The sequence below is a fragment of the Cariama cristata genome, unplaced genomic scaffold, assembly GCF_000690535.1.
Source record: "Cariama cristata isolate BGI_N322 unplaced genomic scaffold, ASM69053v1 scaffold14488, whole genome shotgun sequence".
NCBI lineage: Eukaryota > Metazoa > Chordata > Aves > Cariamiformes > Cariamidae > Cariama > Cariama cristata.
Genome location: NW_009629523.1, coordinates 81,229 through 104,344, shown reverse-complemented (window position 1 = coordinate 104,344; position 23,116 = coordinate 81,229). Strand labels below are relative to the sequence as shown.

At 37.0% G+C, this 23,116-nt stretch overlaps 1 protein-coding gene across 1 annotated transcript in view; it reads left to right on the top strand.

Moving 5' to 3' along the window:
* Positions 1 to 7,031: 7,031 nt before the first annotated feature.
* LOC104165541 (serine/Arginine-related protein 53-like) overlaps positions 7,032 to 23,116 on the top strand; it is a gene marked incomplete at its 3' end in the record, with an annotated part of 31,192 nt that continues 15,107 nt past the window's right edge. The window contains exons 1-2 of the mRNA XM_009705191.1: positions 7,032 to 7,222; positions 9,795 to 9,920. Coding sequence (XP_009703493.1) covers positions 7,035 to 7,222; positions 9,795 to 9,920 — 314 coding nt within the window. The remainder of the gene's footprint in view (positions 7,223 to 9,794; positions 9,921 to 23,116) is intronic.

Genomic DNA, 23,116 nt, shown 5'->3' with positions numbered 1-23,116 from the left:
GGCTCTGGTCGGATTTCCCGGTGGAAATTGGCACGGAGCCCTAGGAACTGCTCTTTTCCTAGTCTTTTTTCAAGTCTCTTTTTTTTTCCCCTTGCTTTGGACTGGCGGGGCCTGGCTGATGTGAGTTGGGAGCACGTAGTATCTGTGATGGATGTTAGAGTCCCTGGCACCTGCCCATGGAATCCACTTTATTTTTTTGATTCATAGGATGATAAAAGGAAATTATTTGTGTAGAATGTTACTTTCCCAGCTCGTGTCTGTGAAAGCATGAGTAGAGAAGGTATGTGGTTGGGTTTGTTCCGAAGCTGATGCACTGTTTCTGGCAGCAGTCATTTTAGGTATTTTCATTTTATATTTCAGCTAAATGCAGTTCTGGGTGCTGCATTTTTCAGACATGAATGAAACTTTTTGGGAACAGTTTATCTGTTCTAATGATCTGGGGCAAATGTTAAACACGTTATTTGTAGCAGTTTAGCGTGATCCTATACCCTATGAGTGAGGAAGGTATTTAGAACTTAATTTAAAAGAAATACCAAAAGCTGCATCGTAAAGTTCAGATAAACTTAGTTGATCTGTAAGGTTATTCTGAAAGTTGGTTGCTTGGAAGAAATGCTGGTTAATTAATGCCCTTAGTGAACTTACTTGGGCTGATCTAAAACAGGAATGTTTGTAATTCTTACTGCCTTCAAATATGGAATATGTAGTCGTGTGGTGGAAGGCCAGTTTGTTGAATTAAGAGTTATTGAGCAAAAGATGGCTTGTGGAGGTGGTCTCTTAGTAGAAAAGCATCATGCTAGAGTCTGAGATCTTGGTTCAATTCAGTTGGTGTCCTGGATGACCATCGGCATGTGACGTCTCCTTGAGCCTGTTTTTTTTCCCCCACTTTGAAATCTAAGGATTTGAAGTTGAATTAAGGAATACTACTATTATAAATGAATTGTTCATTCATGATTTTGAATTGAGGCAAACTTTCTTCAAGTTCAAAATGAATGATTTTGAAAAATACGATTGATGTGAGTGTCAAAGAGGACATCCTTCATGTAACCAGAAGACAGTGTTCTGGTATGTTTGATGTCTGTGGATTCTTGTTCCTAGGGGAGAGATTGTAAGAAAGCCACTGAATTCCTGTGATGCTTTGATCTCCAGAGTTTTTTCTGAGGTGGCTAGTTATGGTCGCTCTCTTGGTAGACGCGATTCAGGTGTTCCTCCTGTAGTGGTCTGGAAACTTGGCTAAGGGAAAGAAACACTGCTGGATGCGTATGTAAAATCAACAGCAACAATTCGAGTTGCTGCCCTCATAAGAACAGCCACCCTACTGTCTTTTCTAATCAAATCTTTTCCTCTACTGAGAGCAGTTTTTCTGAATTGCAGAGCAGAGACAGTTTGCACATAACTACAAGCTTGGTGGAGGTAGAGACAGAGACAATCTTTGATCTGCACACACAGAGAAGCTGTCTGAGAGGGACTTCTACCCTCTGCCTGTTCATGGTTTCCCTTTTTTTGGGGAGCAGCACTGCCATTAGTCACAGAGTCCTACTTACTAGCTAGTGAGCATGTTTGTCGAGGACTTGGAATACATTTTGCTTCAGTTAACTTATTTCCTGTCTGAAGCTCAAGCGGCATCTCATCCTGGCTTGTCAATTCTCTCCTGTAGATGGGCTTTAGGAAAGAAGGGGATATTGAGATGGTTGCAGTATATTTTCCATCAATGCCCTTCTAATGGGTTATAATTTCTTAAAGGATCTTGTTTGTAGAGATGCAACACAAACAGCACAAGTGGTTAGTGGTTATTGCAAGTAAGTTATAATCAAAGTTTTGTAGTAACTAACAAACATAAACTGTTTGGATTTGATGCTGAACAAATTTGCAGGTTATTTTGTCTCCATCACTTCTGGCTGATTATGGTAACTAAAGGTTGTATTGTTTAATTGGATGCTGTGCTGAAGATGTAATCTGCTGCAGCAGTGTTTACTGGCTAACAGCCTCTGATTAAAAACAGCCAAAGGGTATTATTTTCTCACAATCTACAGTAAATACAGTAATAATTTGAAACTCATGTTTGAAAATATGTATTGCACACTTGAAATAATTCTTACATCTATGAAACGAGATTGAACAAGATCGGATCAATGAGTGTATACTTCTTGCTATACTTTGAGGTGTACCTTACTCTCTTTGAATAGGTTTTTCTAGAGAAGTCTGTTTGTTTCCCGTGTCATCTATGTTTTCTTTACATTTTTAAATGCAGGGTGGGAGCTTACTTAGCTGTTTGCAGGTGAGCTTGATAGCACTGTTTATAACTTTGCCAAATGGATGGAGTTGGTTTGAGATTTTTGATGTCTCTTGGCAAAATGCATGTATGAGAGTATGTGCTTTGTATTCATTTCAACCAAAGTGTTGCAGCATCAATTTTCAGAAGCAAGACTTAAACAAAAATTAACTATTAAAAACCCAAATACCTGGAGACCTGTCTTTTAGATACTCCAACGTGCCTGTGTTCCAGAATGGGACTTAAAATTTATCAGGTCCAGGATGTTAGTCATCCTATTGAAAAGCTGTTCCATTTCAGACAAATTGCAAGCCTTCAAAATGTTGATGTTCACAGACATTCACTAGAGCCTTAAAAAATACTGAAGTAGCTGATTAATTTGATGATGTTATGTTCTAGCTCAGGCTTCAGCATGAGTTTCCGTGTAGCTGCTGTGGGCCCTCATATCTTGAGAGAGCATCTTCTGAATTCTCAGTGTTCCTTTGCTGTGTGACCAGTGTAGTTTGATCTACATTCAGAAGGGGATGAGGGAATAAGCTAAGAGTGGATGAGAACCGCGCGGAGGGAAGGTTGGGGCTGGGTGACGAAAGAGAATAAGCCTCACTGATGTGATGGTCAGGAGACTGTCTCCTCACAAGCGATGTCTCCTCATGGGATGTAACCTGGGTTCTCAGTTCCTCTGAAACCATTCATTTGCTGTTGGCGCTTGTTAATATGCCTTTTCTTCCTCCTCCTCCTTGTGTTGCTCCATAGTCAGCAGAAAAGCCCCTTGGGTCTCTCCAGGCATTGAGAACCATTGTCTTCCACAGTGCCTACACATCAAGAGGGGTTGGCAGAAGCATATCTCCTATTGCAAATACATAGGGCTTAGCACTTCTGCCTAAGAAGTAAGGGTAAGGAGCTTTAAAAATGGGATTCCTGTGGGTGAACTCTTACATCGCTCTGTTAACTCTATCGTCCAAGACTTTGTGGTGGATCTGCAGACTTTGTATGGAAACAGACAGGTAGGAAAACCCCATGAGATTCAGCACATGATGTCATGTAGTGAGTCTTCAGTTTTTCTGTTTGCCTTTTCTTTCTGCTCCCGTTATTTTGCTAATTAATGTTCCCCGAGTGATCTTAGTTCTCCTCTGTGATCTGTAGGTGCTGTTATGTAGTCCTGTTTGTGGAAATGGTATATGGACCACCGCTGACCCCACCAGAACAACTCTTCTGTCCGTCAGGCTTTAGCTGGTGTGATCAGTGACTGCTGGCAATCCCTTTTCCCAGGTCTGCTCAGGAGTATGGAGGGAGTACGCAGGGAGAATACTAACCTGTTAGAGGTCCTGATAATGGAACTGCTCTCAAGTGCTGTGTTTGTAAGGGATGTCTTTGCAGGAAAATGTGTGTCATGTACTGAAGGGATGGTCTAAAGACCATAGTGAAAGATAGTTACTGTCAGATAAAGTCTGTCACCTGTGTACTTCCAAGATCTCCTTGTAGGAAACAGCTACTAGGACTCGGCTGCATGAATTTTTCCAGGATCGACAGTCTGCTTTTGGCAACCACTTTCCCAGTGGAAACTCTTGAACGTGCAGGGCATCAGTCACCCATGTGCCTTTGTCCTGTAGCTCATCTGTGGTAAACCCAGTGCTCCTGGAGCTCCTGAGGCTCAAGGGCGTGCACGTATGCTCTAGGGCTTCTCCTGTAGTAGAGAAGGGCCAGGGCATGTAGTTCTTCTTTGGTCCTGAAGACACAAAATTGAGATTTACGTAATACGTTTCACTAGTTTTGTGTGCTACTTAATCCAGTTATATGTCCAAACGGGGAAGAAAGCTGATGGCAAAAAAAAAGAAGTTAAACAACAGACAATATATATGTTGAAGTGTAATGTTCTGGCTCATAATGAAAGCCACGTCAAGTGGTGAGTATCTCGGCAGAAACGTCTTTTGTACTCTTTGTTTCTCTGGTCTCTTTCATTAATCTTGCTGTCGTGAGCTGCGATCTGTGAGCTGTTAACTTAAAATCTGTGCATTCTAGTTTCATCTTTTTGAGCAGTTCTGCTTATTTTAAGTTTAAGATTCAGGTTTGTCTTCATTTGTAGGTTGTTCTATCAGTATATATTTGAAGAGCTTTACTTTACTGTTCAATAACTGTTAGTACCTTGGAGCTCTGTAAATCTCTTTCTACAAGAGGAAAAAAAATAAAATGACTGCAGAAGATGGTGTGTTGATATAAATTGGCATTCCTCTACAGAATTGTAAATTAAAGTCATAGTTCCCTAAATCAGATAAAATTGCCTGTAAAGTACTGCCCCTGTCTTTTTCAAAATCTGTGCAGAATAACTTTAGTAAGATGGTGGAAATAACTTCATTTAAAAAAGAAGTTCTCTTGCGTAGCAGTTTATCCTCCTAAAATTCTGCTGGTTTAGATGCTTGGAGATTTGCTGGTTTAAGTTGACTATTTCAAAAATGTCTTGTTTAGATTGTTAGCTGAAGGAGCAGTTCTAATGTGCTGAAAACGGAAACTATTGAGAAGTGAAGTACGTATACAGAAGGATTTACTGCAGCAAAGCTTAGTAACAGCTAATTTGTAGGCACTCCTGGCTGCGGGAGTGGAACTGATAGCCCGGAGTTGCCTGCCGAAGAGCCGTCTGCAGTCCGCAGAGATTTGGCTACATAGGAATGAGTTTACCTAGCTACTGTTTTGATTGTGGCAGCGAATGAACTCTAGTGAACATCAAAGAAGATCCAGATACTTGAGGGACTGTCGTGTGTTTTGCATTAAACAACTGTTGGTTAAAATATGGAAACATCTCCTTGAAGTAGATGCCAGGTCCAGGACTTGGCACTTTCCAGGAGGATGTCCCTTTGGCTGTCGGCTTGTGCTTGCTGTAGCTTCCTTGCCTGGGCTCCCGGGGTCTGGCGGTCCGTAGGACCAGCTCCAGCAGCGAGGGAGGAGTGTGTGTCTCAATCTGATGAGCAAACCTGCCTCTCTGACATAGTCTTCAAATTCTGTCAAACGCAGCATTGTCTGTGTATTTATTGTGCTTTGGAGGTAGTTACCTGGAAGGCTGCCTTGGGAAAGTCGGTCACAGTACACTGACTTTGCAAATCCCATGCCTGCTTGGGTGTTCAAGTGTACCACTGTAGGGCTGTAGCAAGTACAATTGTGTGCCAAACGGTTTTAGCTGTCTTGGGAACCTGGGGGTGAAAATGTAGGGTTGAGAGACTTTGTCTGTGGAACTAAACGTTTTCTTTTTGTTTTTCTTAGCCATGCCTTTTGACCAAAAGGCCTAGCGTAATCAAGACTTGTATTTGCATGTAAACCATTTGTGAATTTAAATATAAACATACGTAACGGTGAATTTCTCTTTTGTTCTGTTTGCAGTCTCTACCCTGGAGATTAGGTTCTGCTGCCTAGGTGATAAAAGGTGTGAGGAAGGATAAAAGTTTGTATGCAGAAAATGAATGAGTTCAAGCTCTTTATGCTAGAAATAGGAGGACCTGTAGTATTTTGGTGTTGGTTAAAGGCAGGTGATATTGTGGCAAAATATATCTGTGATCTAGCTGTTGATAGGAATGGTAAAGCATTATGAGTTCCTGGTTTCCCAGTGCAGAAGGAGCCAGGGAGCCTTGAAAGAAGTTTGTTCTTGGGAAGGGGGGCTGTTAATAACCATTCGCTGAAGTGAAGAGGGGGTTTGAACTCTTGGGTGGATAGGGCTGATACTGCTGGGACAGAAAAATAGTTTTAAAGCATTATGAACTTTTTGCAGCCTGGAAAGTCAAAAAATACAACAATTCGTTAATTGTGAAGCGATGAAACCGATCTCTGGGGAGTTCCAACTGAAGATGATAGTCTTTGCAACAGTTCGTACGTGGCAGGCTTCTCCAACCCCCATTTTTTTTTTTTTTTCCCAAACCTGTTATCAAAGTCTCTCAACTCTGTCCAAGTAAACACATTGGCAATTGAGAAACATTTCTGAAATCTAGTATTTATAGGTCTGACTTTGGAATAAAGCAATTTAAAAATTGAGTAGATCTAAACTGAGAACCAAAATCAACCTGACTGTGATTTAAATTAATTTAAAAGTAACTTCCTAGAATTTTTTTTTCTCAAGGCATGTTTTAATTATGACAAGTAGGACAAAACTGTACATTATTCTAATTGCACAACCTAAAAACACATGAGTGAGTCACATCAGTAGCTGAAATCAATAGACTGCATTCTATTGATTGTATAAGTATTATGGATCTTCATTTATAACTGTAAATTAAACATGTTAAAGATGTTATACTAGTGATTGCATAGCATCTTACAGTGAAATATAAGATATTAGAAGTATCTTATACATTAGTCCCAAATTTCTGAAAAATTAATATCTAAGGCAAAAATGTAAAAATACACTAAAATGAAAATATGTTCTGAGGTAGAACTGATTTTATCAGTGCATTTATCTGCTTAAATGGTTGTGAAATACCTTTTGTGAAAATTTATGACTAATAGTTGATACCAAAATACATTACATCAAATTTGCTGACAGTGTAAATTTCAAGTTACTTGATAACACAAATTTACTGATGTCTTATATTAAAATCTTGATTTTTTTTTTTTTTGTTTTTGCATACAAACCAAATTTTCTATTCACATATTCTCTTTTAAAATGGTATAATGATATGTTTATTTATATATGGACAAACACTATATTTTTTTATAGATATAACAATGTAATGTAGACACGAGAATTTCTTACATTTTAGAATTTTTGTTTTTATGTAGTTTAAAAATGGGACGTCGCTCCTCGGACACAGAAGAAGAGAACAGAAGCAGAAGGAAAAAGAAACACCGCAGGCGTTCGTCTTCAAGTAGCTCCTCAGACAGCAGAACATACAGCCGTAAAAAATCTGGAAGAAAATCAAGGTCAAGGTCACGGTCTCGAGATCTCCAGTCTCGTTCACATTCTTATGAGAAAAGGTGCATTTGTAGTAATTTACTGTCTATTGCAGTTGTTTACAAATCAAGCTCTTTCATATTATGGCAGAAAGCTAGAAGTGTTTGGATTCAATGTGTAGTGAGTTCTAGGTTGGAATTTTATAGCAAAGTTTGCTCTGAAACTTGGAAGATGTGGCAATATTTTCGCCTACATTTAAAGAAAAACCACCACCACCACAGAACACAAACCCACCACCACCACCAAAAAACACAAACCCACCACCACAAAAATCCAAACACCTCCCCCTGCTCCAAGAATACAAAACCAATGTATATGCAGATTCAAAGGTAACTTCCTTATTAAAAAAGACAAAAAGGAGCCAATTAAAATAAGTTTTCCTTTCTCCTCCTTCTAAATAATGAATTTGGAATCTCTTTTTGGAAATACGGTAGTTCATACATTGTGGCCAGTTTGTAAAGTAGTTTCATTCAACTAGTTATGGGTTACTCTTTGTTACTTTTTCCTGTTGTAAGAAACCAAGTAGGTCTTTCCAGACAACACGGTAGACTTTCTCAATGGAAAGACAGGGTGATTTTACAGCAGGTCTATACATTTGATGCAACAGCTAGTTTTCACTGTTACTCTTGCTGTTTTTAAAGTGTACAGTCATCAGCCAGGTGTTTAGAACACAAATTATATGGCTATATCTAGCAAATTTTTCTTGACTTAATGCTGTATTTCCTTCAGGAGAGGCCCCTTTCGGTACCTTTTTGGATGAGGTACGCTGTCCTGGTTGTCTCTCAGTCTGACTTGCGGTGATCCTGGAATCAAACTGAACAGGTGGAGGTCAATTTATTGGGAAGTGGAGCTGGAAAATACTCATTGTGTCTAGCTGCCCTGTAAATATATTAGAAAGTGCTCCTGACAAACCTTTCTTTAGTTGGCAGAAGAATGTGTCAATGAGGGGCAAGTTGGCTGGCTGTGGGGAGTTTCTTGTTTATTTCCATCTCCCCTTTCTTCTGTTCCTGCTTAGCATCTACATCCAGCCCTTAGGGGACGCAATGAGATGACATGGGCTTCGATGCCAACAATATGCTGATGACATGCAGCTTTATGAATCTGTTTAGTCCAGTGCAGGCATGGCTATCTCAGAGATAAAAACAGAGCTTGAAGGGAGATTAGAGTCTGGATGAAGACCAGTTGACTTAAATTGAATCCAGAAGAGACGAAAGTGTCTGCTTTTAGGATCTGGCTAGCACCTCTGCTTTGCCCTTAGTTTAGGGCATTTGCTCCTGGCAGTGAAGTCACTGTTACACACTGGGGTCCTGCTGGATTTATCCCTGACCCTTAAGAATCAAAAGCAGCAGTCTCTAAGATTACTGTTCGTCATCTTCAGTTAGCAGGAACATTGCATTCTTTTTTCAGATGAAGACCTGTTCTTTTGTAGTTAACCTATATATGTTTTCCAGTTTGGACTACTGCAGCACTACTTGTACGTAATACAGCACTTTTTTCCTTATGCTAGATAAGCACATATCACATTGGCTACATCCTGAGTTACAGAAGTGTTTCTACATGGTGTTATATTTTAATATTAATCAAACATAATAAAGGCCAAAAATATGGAGGTTCTCATAAGGACTGTAATTGTTAGCTGTTAGGGAGATGAAGACAGAGAGGAAATTTTAAGATTAAGACTTGGAAGGTATCCTTCCCCCCAGTTTGGGATTAGTTGGTTTAATTTGTGCATTTAATATCCTTTCTTTCACCATTCTCCTTTGTGTATAAGAATTTATTCTTTGAATAATTGAAATGTCAATATTGGGTGGGAGGGCAAAAGGAAGATACATTTCTGACTCCTGGCTGAACTCAGGAGAAAACTTCTAAGCTCAAATGGAATAAATTGACACTGATTGTTTGATTACTAATAGTACTAAAAAAAAAAAAAAAAGGGAGGGGGAAAGGGTCCGTCTGCGTTGGAGCAGAACAAAGATTGCATATTATGAAAGCTGAGATAACAAATTTGTAAGGTTGTATAGATACATAAAATGTTTTTAGGTGTTAATAATTTACAATACATTTTTATGTTTACATTTTATGTGTGTACATAGTATAACTGGAAATAATTGTATAGAGCAATACAGAAGTTAACATTTTATGAATTTAATTTTTAGCACTGGACTTATCCCATACGGTGTATAAATCCTGCTGAGAATGTACGTTCTAAATGTTTCTTCAACGTTAGATTTGGCAGAGGGGCAGTGAGTTCCAGTGAGCTGATCATGGGACTAAAAACCACTGAGAGCTGGGTTATGTTTCTGGCTTTGCCCTTGAGGTATTGCATGATTTTAGGCAAATCGGTTAACTTCCGTTTCTCTGTCTACCCTTTTTCTGTCTCAGGATGTATATTTTAGAATATAAACCCTTTAAGACAGGCATTGCCCATGTGTATGTGAATTACTTATTACAGCGTCATAGTAGTATTTGAGGCTTCTACAACCCAATACAAAACCCACAGGTTTGTATGCCCCTTTTAAGTAAACTGTTAGGGTTTTTGTTCCTTTTTTTTTTTTTAAGAAGCCATAGTATACTAATAGCATGGTTTTGTTTTAGACGCAGGCACAGATCAAGCAGTAGTTCTTCATATGGTTCTAGAAGAAAACGCAGTCGTAGCCGATCAAGGGGCAGAGGCAAATCCTACAGGTCTCAAAGATCAAGATCAAAAAGTAGAACAAGAAGGTAAGACTCTTTTCTAGGAAAAAGAAATATTATTTCTACTGTAAAAACATTAATTTAAAATCTCCATATAGTTACTGAGTTTGGTCTAAACTACATGTCACTTGAAACTCTTCGTAATTTGAAACCTCTATGCTGTGCTTTTCATGTACTAAATCTTTAAATTGCACTGGTCAAAGAGTTGGTTTTGAAGATAAGTTATGTATTTTTGCATTTGACCAAGTGCAAAACCCACGAATAAAGTCACCTTGGTTTAACTGTAACTATCTGAAAAGTTCTTGTGGATTTTTTTTGATTACTGATTTCCATAACTCCCATCCATAACATTGACTCCCTGAAGATCAGACTAAACTGTTTTTTTCTCATCTGTATTTCCCTTGGAAAGAGATGAGTATTTAGTTATGCAATTTTTTCTTAATATCTAAAGATATCTGTGGTGCTGAAATTTTTCATAAATTGGATTGTGACAAATGAATATTTTCAATAATATACATAACTTAAATATTTAACTTTTAATCAGATGTTGCAAATTGTATTATAAAATCCACTTCCTACTCTTGTAATTAAAAGAAGCTCAGTTTTTGTGTCTGTCTATTTTTCAATTTAAAAGTTTAAATAAAGTTTATTCCTGAATATCAGAATTACTGTTAGCATTTTCTATTGAACTTAAATTAATTATTGAGTGTATCAGGCAGATCAAAGCTCTTTTGGTATGTGTTTACAGATCTTCAGCCAGGTAATTTTGTGCACCTGCAGTAAGAATTTAGTAAAACATGTTGTTTTCATATACCAAATCAGCAGAGCTGTTGCCTCTAAAAGTTGAAAAATGGTTGTTGAAAGACATGAACGTTTCACTTTCTCTTATTTGTATTCTCTCATGACAGCTGTTCATTATAATAGTTGCCTGGACACTTATTGCTCCAGTGCCTTTGTAGTAGCAATTTGGTTATTTAAACTGTCTGATCTCTCTTTGAGTTTACTTACCATCTGAGCTGTAGACCCAAGACAAGCTACTGGGCTGCGTGTAGAAATGTTCCTGTAAATATCCACTGTTTTGCTAACAGAATCAGTTTTAAAACAATGAAGTGTCAAAAGAATAAGGTGAAAATGAAGGTGTTTTTCAATATGTCAGATACTCAGCATTAGGAAATATGACAGCCTGATTTAAAGATCTCGTTCTTATTGTAATAAGTATAAATTGCAGATCTCATTTGAAATAGTCTCATGGTCATCTTTTCCAAGGGGTTTACTGATGTTAATTGTCATTGCAGTAAATGGAAATTATGCACCTAAAAACTTTAAAAACATGACTACTGTTTATTTCATTTTGTGCTAGGAAATTTTGTGTATAAAATATACTTGCTTTTCAGTACTATAGCTATGAAGGTACATCACTTTAAATGATGTTACTATTCACAGACGTGGTTCTTCAGGGAAAATACTTACAAATAACATCCTAAATTATAACAGAAGAGTCTTTTGATGTTAAAAGCATAAAACTAAAATGTTAAAAGCATAAAACTAAAACCAACAGGACACACTGAGTCCTTTATTGTAATTTTTTCCAATTCTGCTCTCTGCTGTAATGTTACACTGAGAAGCCATGGATTAATCTTAGTTCTGGAGAAGACTTAAATAGGTTGCAAAAAGCTGCTACTAGAGGCCTGTGTTTTCCCTGTTTGTTAGCGTTGAGGCGGTTGCAGCAATGCTAAATAGTTCCTTTGCTGTCTCAAAATCTGGCTTGTGCACTTGATCGAAGGTATGAACAGCTTTCCTAAGAGGACTGAGTACCTCATGATTCTTCAGGCTGGGAAAGAGATCGTGGGGGAAAGAGGGGAATATGATGGAGAGGTACAAAAAACCAGAATGGTGTGAAAAGATGATTAAGGAAGGAGTGTTTCCTGTCTCCTCCAATGTAAGTCCTGGGGCAGGCATGAAGTAAACAGAGTCAGCTGGTGGCAGATCCTGGTCAAGCAAAAGGAGGTGGTTCTTATGTATCGCCTAATGAAACTGTGGAAGCCCTTGCTGTTGGAGATTGTGGATACCAGAACTTGAAATGAGTTAAAAAAGCAGTCGGACAAGAAAAATCCATTCAAAGCTGTTAAACGTGAAGCGACAATATTTGTCTTAGGAAATGTATGTATTTGTAGTGCTGAAGTGGAATTTTCGTAAGAATTTGGCATCTATAATTTATGAAATTTTTGCTTGGGGTGGGGCAACTTATTTTCGTGTGACTTTTAAGGGTGTAGTTACTGAAGAAAACACTTACGTAAACTAGCTGATAAAATGATCAAAAGTAACTCAGGCAGCCACCTTGTGTTAGTGTAGTAAAGAGTGCAATACCCACTAAAGTATTCTTGTTCATCTCCAGCTTCTGAATTGCCAGTGGCAGGGAGTAAAATCTACTGACCTGCCTGACAAGCAGCAATACGAGATACAGCTATGAGGTGAAGGTCATCCTTGTGCTACTTGTATTTGTAACATTGCTGTTGTACCTCCAGAGTACCACCTTTAGGACTTTGAGCAACTGATTTTATTTTTTTTTCTCCTTCAATGGGAATGGGACTGATGCTAGAAAACTAGTTTCACATTGGAAGTTAAGATCAATTACATGGTATCTTTAAATCACTGGATTTGGTTTTGGTATAAGTCATGCAGATGGCACAAATCCTGTGTCCCATAACATCTCTTCTCCCCACAGTCCCCCATCAAATTAAGATACTTTGTTTTTCAAGGTAGTGAAAATGTTAGTGAAAGTATGCGTGGCTGTAATGTAGTTTTTTTTTAATAACTTCTCCAACATAGATGTTTTATTTAAGCGTATGATTTATAGAGCTCCAACTGTGTAAAATACTATAATACTAAGTTTTAATTTGAAAAGTTAGATTTTTTATAATGACATGCTTTGAAAATATTTTGAGTAGGTGTTGTTTGTAACCTAAAATGATTTTTTTTTTGTACTTTATTTTGAAGATAAGAAAACTTGTGCATATTAGAAGTATTTTATTTTAGATGCATTTTTTAGAGTCAAAAAAGTAGGGCTTACTAGTAATGCTATAAATTTAAAGCTGTCCTACAGCAAGATAGTACAATGCAAATATGACTTAATAAGATCACAAACTGAATTTCAGCAAAACAACCAAGATTTACATTAAATTAGGAATTTTAAAACCGATTTAGTTTGTTTTACTGAGCATTTGCTTAATAACATTTCGCCTTCTTGCAATCTTTTTAAAGACAATAATTCGTCTGTGAAATGCAGGCACATCCTCAGTAGAAAAATTGAAAGCAACAGCTCACTTTCTGAAACCACACATATAGTGATATAAAGAAATATTTCAGCTCTACGAAATTTAATAAATCATCCCATTTCCTAATTTGATCATATTAGATGCTGATGTGGAAGAAGCATTTCAAATACCATCTCCTCATTAATATACATCAGTCTGGGGAATAGAATGGAATACTTATGCAGAGATGTCACAGTTACTGTTTCTTAGTTTACTAAGTGGAACAGGTTGATGTGATACTGGGTGCTATTTGTCAATGTCTTGCTAAAATGGTTTGGGTCGAGTTATGGAGTCCAGAAAGACGGCGGCTGATAAATCAAAAGTGGATTGAGTGGACAGGAGGCAGTGATTGATACTGTGACAGGATATGAAGAAAGGAATCTTGATACAAGCATGCATGATATTGAATATGAGAAGGAAAATGGCCCTGGAGTATGGATATTATTCAAGGAAATGAGAATAATAATATCATCTTGAAATTATTGCTGGGTGAAGATTAGGATAGTTCTTATTAGAATATTATGCTTCTCTGGAATGGAGAAACTCAGATTTCATATAATTTCTATGTGGATAGAGTCTTGTTAATATTTTAGAGTTTTCACTGCAATTCTTCTGCAAGTTAATCGTATATGAAAATACTTACATCAGAACTTGTAATACAAATCTTTTAATTCATGTAGCTTTAAATAGAATTAACCAAAATATGTTAACCTTTTTTCTCTGATTTCATACAATTCTGTGATTATAGAGTATTTCACTGTAATTGCCTTTAAACATGCAAGTTTGTTTTTACTGTCTGCCAAGTGTTTTTGGCTTTTCCTTTTACATTAAACTGAAAACTGCTGCCTTGAAATATCTTCAACACAGTTCAACTTAAAGCTTGACACAATAACAGCTAGTACATCTATACATAACTAAGAAGAGAAAATACCGTGTGTAAAGGAATCCTGTGTGTAGAATTGATGCCTTGGGAGTGTCAGTGAAGGAAGTGTTTGATCAGTGTGTTGCGTTGTTTTTTCCCTGTGTGTGTGTGGGATACATGGTTCCCCATCTTATTTCTTTACCATTCTTCCAGTCTAATTGATTTAATATTGAAATGTGTGCATCTTATTGCAGTCCAGTGGCAGGGCGACCTGCTTCTTATGGGTGGCTTTGCAATAGACTTGGTTTTGGTATGAAAAAACAGCTTGTTGACTGAAGTTGCCGTTATCTTAGCAATGTAAACTAGAATTAACGTACATTCAGCCCTCATAGCTTGCCAGAATTCTTCATGTTTAGCACTTGCAGTTTGTAATATTTAAAAGTAGGATCCTCTAGTCCTGTAGAGAAGTGCAATGTGAAAAGGGTCATTAAATAATAGTAAAACTCCACTAATTTCTTTAAAATAGTGCTGTGTTGGTACACATGCTGAATAGTCAGGTTCACAAATTTAGCGATCTCTATAGATAGTGGCATTTTCATTGCCTGGTTTATGACACACAGTGGTGATGGAATTACAAGAAGAGAATTTCCCTCCACCCCTTTCTAGATGTGTTTTCAACACTGCTGCTTCAAACGCAAACACAGGACTGGACAATGCTTACCCTGAAGTTAGAAATTCTTGCCATTGGGTTTGATCTGTTCTCAAAAAGGTCATAGTTTCATTCAGACACTTATTCTTGGCTGGGGCAAACGGTAAATCCTTGCTCTGTATCCATTGTTTACCTGGGTTCTTTATACCATGCCACTGTATAGGGAAGATCTTAAGCTTTTTGCAGGTTTCAGTTTTTGGTACTGGCAAGGATCAGTCTTAGGGCTTTTTTTGGTCTTTGAGAATTTCCTTTCTTAATATCTTCTTAAAAATAAATCCAAACCATTTCTAGGAAATATTTTAGTGAAGAGTCGATATTGCACAGTGAAATGTTGTTTGCCAGACTTCTTAAAGATATAAACAGTATTATCATTGAATGCTTTTGTATTTGCGTTACTTGGAATGGCGAATAGGAACAGGTCTGTCTTCAGTTAGTCTCTCTTTTTACCATGCATCGTGGTAGCCTTAATGTGTTAGTCTTTCCAAATTAAAACCCTGGCCTATCAGATCTTACAGCTGATAACAAGTGTTGGATCAAGACATAATCTATACAAACTTGTGTTCAAAACTTCCTTTTAGTTACAGGCTATGTCTGTCTGTTCTAGTTAGCACTCACTAATGGATAGCTTCTAATAGATTACAGTGTAGAGTTTTAATTATAGGCAGCTTCAGGAAGACTTTTCTAGAACAGCATCGACCTGAAAAGAAAATGAAGGCTCTTAGGAGAGCGGAAGATAAAAGGGATCTATGTTTTGAGGTAGATGTTAATGTTAGCAGCAATGTCTAGCAGAAGAGATAATGGCAGATAAATAAAGAGCAAAATTGTGAGAGGCCTTGCAAATTAGACTGAGAGTTTATGGAGGAACAGGAGGAGGTAGAGGAGAGATTAATTAAAAAGAAAGAAAAAAGAATGGAATGGCTCAAGTAGTGGGCAAAAGTCATCACACAAGATGAATTGCAGTTGTGTGGACTTAGAAGACTGATTTTTAAGCATGTTGTGAAGAGAGACTAAATATGATGCAGATGTATGGATGAAAGTTGAAGTTGGTTTCAGTTGAAGAGTAGAGGAATAAGCGTTAACATAGGTGATGTTAGCTGTTCTGGGGAAAAGGAAAGGCTTAGGGAAGAAAGTGAAGGTTTTCTGAATTGCCCATCCTACACATATCAGACAATATGAGTTTTATTGTCTGATGGGAAGGAGATGGAAGGAGTTAGGAAGTGAAGTTCAAGTAACAATAGCAGTATTGACTTGGAGCAATGAGATAGCTGCAGGGGAGAGGGTACAAACATGGCTCGTCCTGTGTATCTGCTGAGAGACAAGAAATGACAAGACAACTGTGAAGAACAAGGTTGGGCACATCTTGTCAGACAGTGTTGAAAAACTGTCTTAATCTATAAAAATGCTTTGGAAATACCTCCTTTGGAAATGGATCCAAGAATTTTCTGAAGAGAAGCGGATAAAAGTCCTATAAGAAATCAAACAATGCTATTTAATCAGAATATTTCTTTTGAAATGTTTCATTACTTCTTTTTTTTTGCCTGGTAGTAGCTACTGGACTTACTATTCTTCCAAAGTTTTGATCTACTGCCTAGGATTTTTTTTTCTTCTCTCCTTGCTACACAGATTAACACACTCACATGCAACTAGCTGTATAGACCCACATAATTATGTAAGGAATCAGTATAAATATTGCATGTTTGTCTCTTCTTACTGGTGGGGAAGGGGAACTGTGGAGTCTTTGGTCCATTAGAATGTATATTTAATTAAGATACTGTAGTATTTCTTTCATTAAACTTCAAATAAAGGCTTGGGGCAGGGAAGAACTAGTGAAATTCAGATTACTGAGTTTGCTCATGTAATCTTTAGTTTTTTCTGTGGAAAGTAACGTCAGATCATATTTCTTCTTTTTCCCCTGATAAATCAAAACCTGCAGTTTTTATTTAGGATCTTGTTGCATTACAGGTTGTATCACCAATAGTGTCTAAAAATATTTTTTAGCAGTAATAACTGACTTTTTTCAGAAGGAACTTAACGGTTTGTCTACATGACTATACTGGAAGAAATACAGAGGTGAAGCAGTAGCACTGAAGATATCCTAGAGCAATAACCCACCAATGAGCACATTACCGAGATCTAATTGACCGCTTTGGGAAATTAAACTTCATAAGGCAACGCCAAGGGCCCTTAAGTTATCAATAAGGCCAGATAGCTTCTAGTGACAGTTGCTTTGATGCCTTTCATTGGTATATAAAAAAAAAAGAGCCTTAAAAAAGACATGAATGCATAAGTACTGTTCATTTAGAGCTAAGTATTGAGTGTAATTACATGTAAACTTTTTTTCTAAAGCAGTCCAGGTGTTATGCACACAGAACGTGGTTTAAGTGTAGCTGCTTATTTTTCTAAAACCTTTTATTTCTCCCTTTGGGAAAGGGTGTATTTGCAAATTGGTGGTTTTTTTGAGTTGTTCTTTTCTTTATGCTTCAGTTTTCTGTTTGGGAAAAGGAAGACAAGAAGAAGAATATGATTCCCCTTAGTGGAGATTTGGCTCTTTGATTTCAATGTGTCTACATTCTAAACTACTATGTATTTTTAGTTTTGTTTTGGTGTTTTGTGTTTTTTTGGTGGTGGTTTTTTTTTTTTTATTCTTCTTTTTCTCTACTGCCAAAGCTCTGGCTGTGAAATAGAATCTGTTATTTTTTGCTGCAGAGCTCATGTTTCTAGAGGCAGCTATGCAAACCAACATATAGCAGATGTCTGAAAGATGCATTGGTGGTACAAGACTCTCATTGTTTGCTATGTAAATTGCTGCTGTTTCCGGTGTTAGTTTCTAGAATGAGATTATCAAAATATGAAACACAAAATTGTAGAATTTAGTAGAAATATTTTACTGTTTACATTATTCCCATCTTTCTTTCTAATTCTAATAACATATAACAGTAACAGAATCTAGTTTAAAAAGATGCAGGCGAAAAACATGTATTTCTGTTGAAAAAGTGTTTTACTGTATCTTTTCTAGGAGACTCATCAGATGTAAAAAACCTTAGCAAGAGTAACAGTTACTCTGTAACGGTAGAATACAAGTAGCTGTCAACCTGTGTATTTCAAAAATTCAACCTGAATTTTGTTGAATGTACCTGAAGTCAACCTTGCTGAAGTTGTACGTGCCTAATTCAGCCTCCCTGTTCACCATAGTTTTAATGATGGATTACTGTTTCTTCCACACATTCCTTGCTGTGTTTACATATTAATAGATTAGTTACCATAGTCCTTCTCAATTATCTTTGTGTATTACTTTTGTGTTATTTTATTGAAGTTACAAGAGGGGCAGTTACAACAAGACTGTTGTTCCTATAGCCAGCCACCTTGCACCCGGGGTTAGCAACATTTGAAGTAGGCTGTGCCTGATGCTATGCTTTTATCAAACTAGAGGTTAAATATGTTGCTAGAAATATATCAGGTGCTGGGAGAAATTAATGACCAGAGAGATAAGACGTTGTTCATCAGTAATGTCTTGCCTCTGTGGCTGGAAGCTAGTCTGGAGCTTCGTGGGAGCAAAGACCTGGGCACCACTGCCTTTCTTAGCTATTTTTCTCAAGGTCTTACGGTTCTTTGCTCCTAGCTGCACTGTATGCCATTCAAAATCCATCTTTGTGGCAGAGATGGTAGTTGCTGACTCTTGCTTTAGAAGATTGTTGTTGTTGTTTTGGTTTTTAGAGATGATCTCTCTGCTGTATAAATCGGCATATGTGCCCTGGAATTCTTTGGTCACTGTGTTTGTCCAAGATTTCGGCTGAAACCGTTGCTCAGTAGCAGGGCGTTGCTGTCTTTGTGAGTAGGACAGCCCCTGCCGCATACAGTATTTTTGGGACCTTTGTACAAACAATTTTTATCCCATATAAATCAATTGTACTTCAAAGATCCAGATAGGCAGCTGCCAGTTTTGTTTGATATTATGACCAAAGTGTGCTTTGGGAGTGAGGTCATGCCAGACTAAGCTGATTAAAATTGCGGTGCTGTGACACTGTCCTGACTGTCCCTTCATCCTTCAGTGCCTGTTCTTTTCCTCCCACATCTATGCTTCGGGGTAGTTCAGGGCGCTGATCCGTCTGGAAGCTCTCTCCTTTGCTCTCTTCTAGCGAGGAGCAAGAGAACAGGGTGAGATGCCCACGTGTGGAGGGTGTAGGTTGGTGAAAAAAGGGTCAAGCCTGGGTCATTGAAGTTGAGATCAGGTGAGAGGCAATCTTAAAGCTAGAGTAAGGCACTGCAGACAGGGAATGTTGCCAGTTTCTAAGGCAAGGCACCATGTCTCCCTGAAATGCAAGAGCAAGAATATATATAGATGAGAACGCTTCATCTGGTCCTAATATGGGTTTATTGCTATAAAACTTTGGCCCTGTTGGAGTCGATGTAAAGCTGCACTTGACTTCAATGACTCCTAATCTTACTAAGGTGTGATGTTACAGGAAGAGAAGATTGCCAAAAAAAAATTTGATAATTTCAGGCATATGTAGAGCCTTTGTCCTTTTACTGTTAAAATAGCATTTAAGTAATTATCTGAGGAAAATATTTTATGTTAAATATGTGATCACATAAGGAAAAAATGTGAAAATTTCTATTTGTTTTTGCATAGTGTAACTGGAGAGATATATATTTAAATACAATGTATATTTTTTTAACATTAAAATCTAGGAAAAGACCGGAAGTTAATATCTATACCTCAATATTAATTGTAACAAATATTTTGATTGTACTTTTGTAGAATTTTTTCCTTTTGAATCTTTAAGTTTGCTGCAAGTTCTTATATGCGTACCTCCAAAATACTGTGAAACATATGCTTTCAATATGGAGTTTTCTTATCCATAAATATTATTTTAAGGTATTCTTTAGTTGCGGTTTTCATAGGATCGTATCAGCTCCTGGTAAGGCAAACTGAAAAACTCTCCTTGGCTTTAAAGGGTTATATTACGCCTAGCTCAAATAACTGATTTCAATTTTTTTGTGATTCTGTACCGCTGATTTATATACTAGAAATGAAGGCACGGGCAGTAGTAGTTTTTTAAAATTATGCATATACAGTTAGATATCTATTTTTCTCCTATAGATCTTGCTTCTCTTATATGGAAACATGCAGGGGTAAGCTAAATTGTAATAGAATTTAAATTAATCTGTGGCATAGCACTGAAAATCCGTTACCCGTCTATATCAAAAAGATATGCTAAAAGTTTTCCTGTTAAAGCTCTAAGCTTCTTGATTGGAGAATGGGTAAAAAAAAAAAAAAAAAAGAAAATCCTTTCCCTATTTTTCTACTATGTAGTCTTCTTGAAGTTCGTCCAAATTAGATTTTAAATGCCAATTAGGAGGTTGAATATACTAAAATAAAAGCAAATACAACCAAAATGGCCTCACCTTATGGCTAGTTAGGCTTTTTCTCTCAAAAGCAGAACCTTTGCTCTGAGCATGGCTTTGAGAAGGATATTCAGCTTAATGAACACATTAATTAGAACCATAACTATTTATAAGATAATTAGAAACGAAGCACTGTAAACTGGGCTTTTCCTGCAATTAATGGAGGATTAATTACTGGAGGTAATGAAGTGGATTTTTAAATGCATTAAGGTGAAGTACAGAGATGTGCAAGGCTTTGTGATAGTTGCATAATTATTCCAGGCTGTTTGAGCATAGCTCATATGAGATTGCTAATAAGCATCATTGCATCATTATGTATGCACTTAAAAAGACTTACCACCAAAATGACTGCCTAATTATTTCTAATTGGCAGGAGTCTGTGTAGTCATTGAGCTGTTTGTAGCCATTTTAAGGTTCATTTAACTATCCTTGGGGCCATGTGATAGATGGAAAAAAGCTTCAACTACACGCTGGCCTTGGCTGGCGCCGTTAATCAATTTTGGTGGGCTTCAGTTTGAAATGCATTTGCTCATGCAGAGGTCAAAACCTGAAGTAGTCCAAGCAAAGTTTTGCTTTTTGAAGCCACTTGACTGTATTCATTAGCAATTAGTAAAATAATTGTGTCTGTCACTATATTTGGATTTCCATATGACTTGGTATTCTTTCATCACTGTCCCTTCTTATAGCATATTAGCTTCACTGGAAACCAAATATTCTTCCAACAGACCCTTTTAGCAACTTCAGTGTAGTGGCATATGTTCCGATATACTACCTTTCTTCATTCATTTGTTAGCTTAAACAGTGCAGTACATTTCAACACAATCATCTAATTTGCTCCCGATTGATTGCTGAGTGAAAGTTTCTACCCAAGGACAACATTTTAGGGCTTTTAAGGGTATCTCTGAGGAATTAGTCATTAAGCATTAAGAGAGGAAGCAAGTAGTAGTCAAATCGAATTCTGACGTTTACCAGAGTTTTGTAGTTAGGGGCATCTATTTCCAAGATGTTGACAGCTCTGTATATTCAAGGACATCTTCTGGCAGAAGGAAGCTATGTAATAATCACGCTTGTTTAAAAACTCATTCTTACACGAATGTTAGTGCACCCGTTCTGTCAATAATTACATTAGAAATGTTGTGACTATCATTTGAAAATGACCTTTTTGAGATGTTGTAATTAGTATGTAGTTATTTTATCTCACTGTGTCAGATTTAATGTGACATCCCATTAGGTAAGCGTCTGTGAAAGTTTTCAGTGAGTGGGTTGTCCTGTTGAACATAATCATAACCATCTGTGGGATGTTGTCAACGTACATAAGCCATTCATATAGCTTAAGAAAACACTGGTGAGCAAATTGTAGGCTAATAAAATAAAGGTCAGCCTTGCCATTTTTGCCACAAAAAATGTGGTTCTAGTAATTTAGTGTTAAAACATAAGTTGAAAAAATTCTTGTTCAGATTACGGGTAAAGTGTAAGATTGATTGAAAATAGTTATTCATTTTTACGAAGCAAAAAATGTTATTTACTCATGAAATACTAGTTCAAATAACAGATAAGAGGTTAAAGTATGTGATTTGTGGTAGCATAAACTAAAATATAAACTAATCCTTAAGGAAAGATGTAGAATTCTTTCAAAATTTTAAAAATGGTTTTAATTTTAAGACTTTTGTAATGGTAATCTTTGAGAAGAAATCACTTCTGTAAACGAATATACAAGACAGAAAAACTACATAAAATACAAATAGCCTTTCTTATTGATACTCCAGTAGGAATTTTATTTTATGAAGTCCCATCAAATATGTGGTAATGGAAACGCTGCTGTGTAGATTATCAAAACTATTACTAGGAAATACATTTTAGAGTGGCACAACAAATACACTTTAGAGTGGCAGTTTTAATCTGACTTTGAATTTTCTGATTGGTTATATTGGAGATTCTGGTATTAGTCAAAAATTTTAAATGCTGATGAGTGGTTGGTTTGTGTTTTGTTTTGTTTTTTTTTCTCGATGTAATAGAGCAGTGCAATGGGAATCACATAAGTATAGCTATCATGTTAGTTATAAAACTATTCACAGTGGGAACTTTAAACATACATTTATGTGATTACCAGATTTCAACATCAACATGTTTGTGTTGAATTTGGGGTTCTGAGTGGATCCCATCGCCAACCTTGCGCTATCAAGTCCCTCCTTGTACCGAATGTCCTTTTCCCTGAAGGCAGGAGGTCCTTTCTGCCGTAGTTTTGGGATTTGTTTTGGAAGATCAGCTGGTATTCCACGGGGCTTTGTTAGAGTACTGCTGTCAGGGACCTTCAGTGTGCTTTGAAACTGTGGGCAGCTTTGGCCAGTGCTTTCCATTCCTCTGGACTGTTCTCTGTCTTAAAGCAGTCATCTTTTCTAGTGTAACTTGAATTTACTACCTTGTATTGATGATGTGCTATTTCTCTGCAGACTACCCAGCCGTGTGAAATTCACAGCAAATATGGTCTAGATAAATTTTTTTTTTTTCTCTGTGTTGGGAGAAAATATGACTGACCTGTTTTCATTGACATGTAGTTTATATATTTGTATCATTTTTGACTAACAAAATACAATTTTTGCTAGCTAGAAGTCATTCATCTTTTGTGAACTCTTCAATGCACTGTAGTTTAACGGTTTAAGTAAAGATGCTTTATCCTATAACAAAAATATGGTGTACAATTAAAGATTGTACTGTTATGGCAGCTGAGGACTACAAACCAAGAAAATATGATGAGAAAGGATCTTTTGTCAAGATTTTATAAATCTTTTTTTTTAGCATATTTTAAAATAAAATGCAAATTACAAAAGAATTTAATAATAAACAACTGGGTTTTATTTTAAGTAGAGCTGTTCCCTTTCTGCTGAGAGCTTCCAAAATATATCCAGACCTGAGTCTCCTGATAAACCAGAGA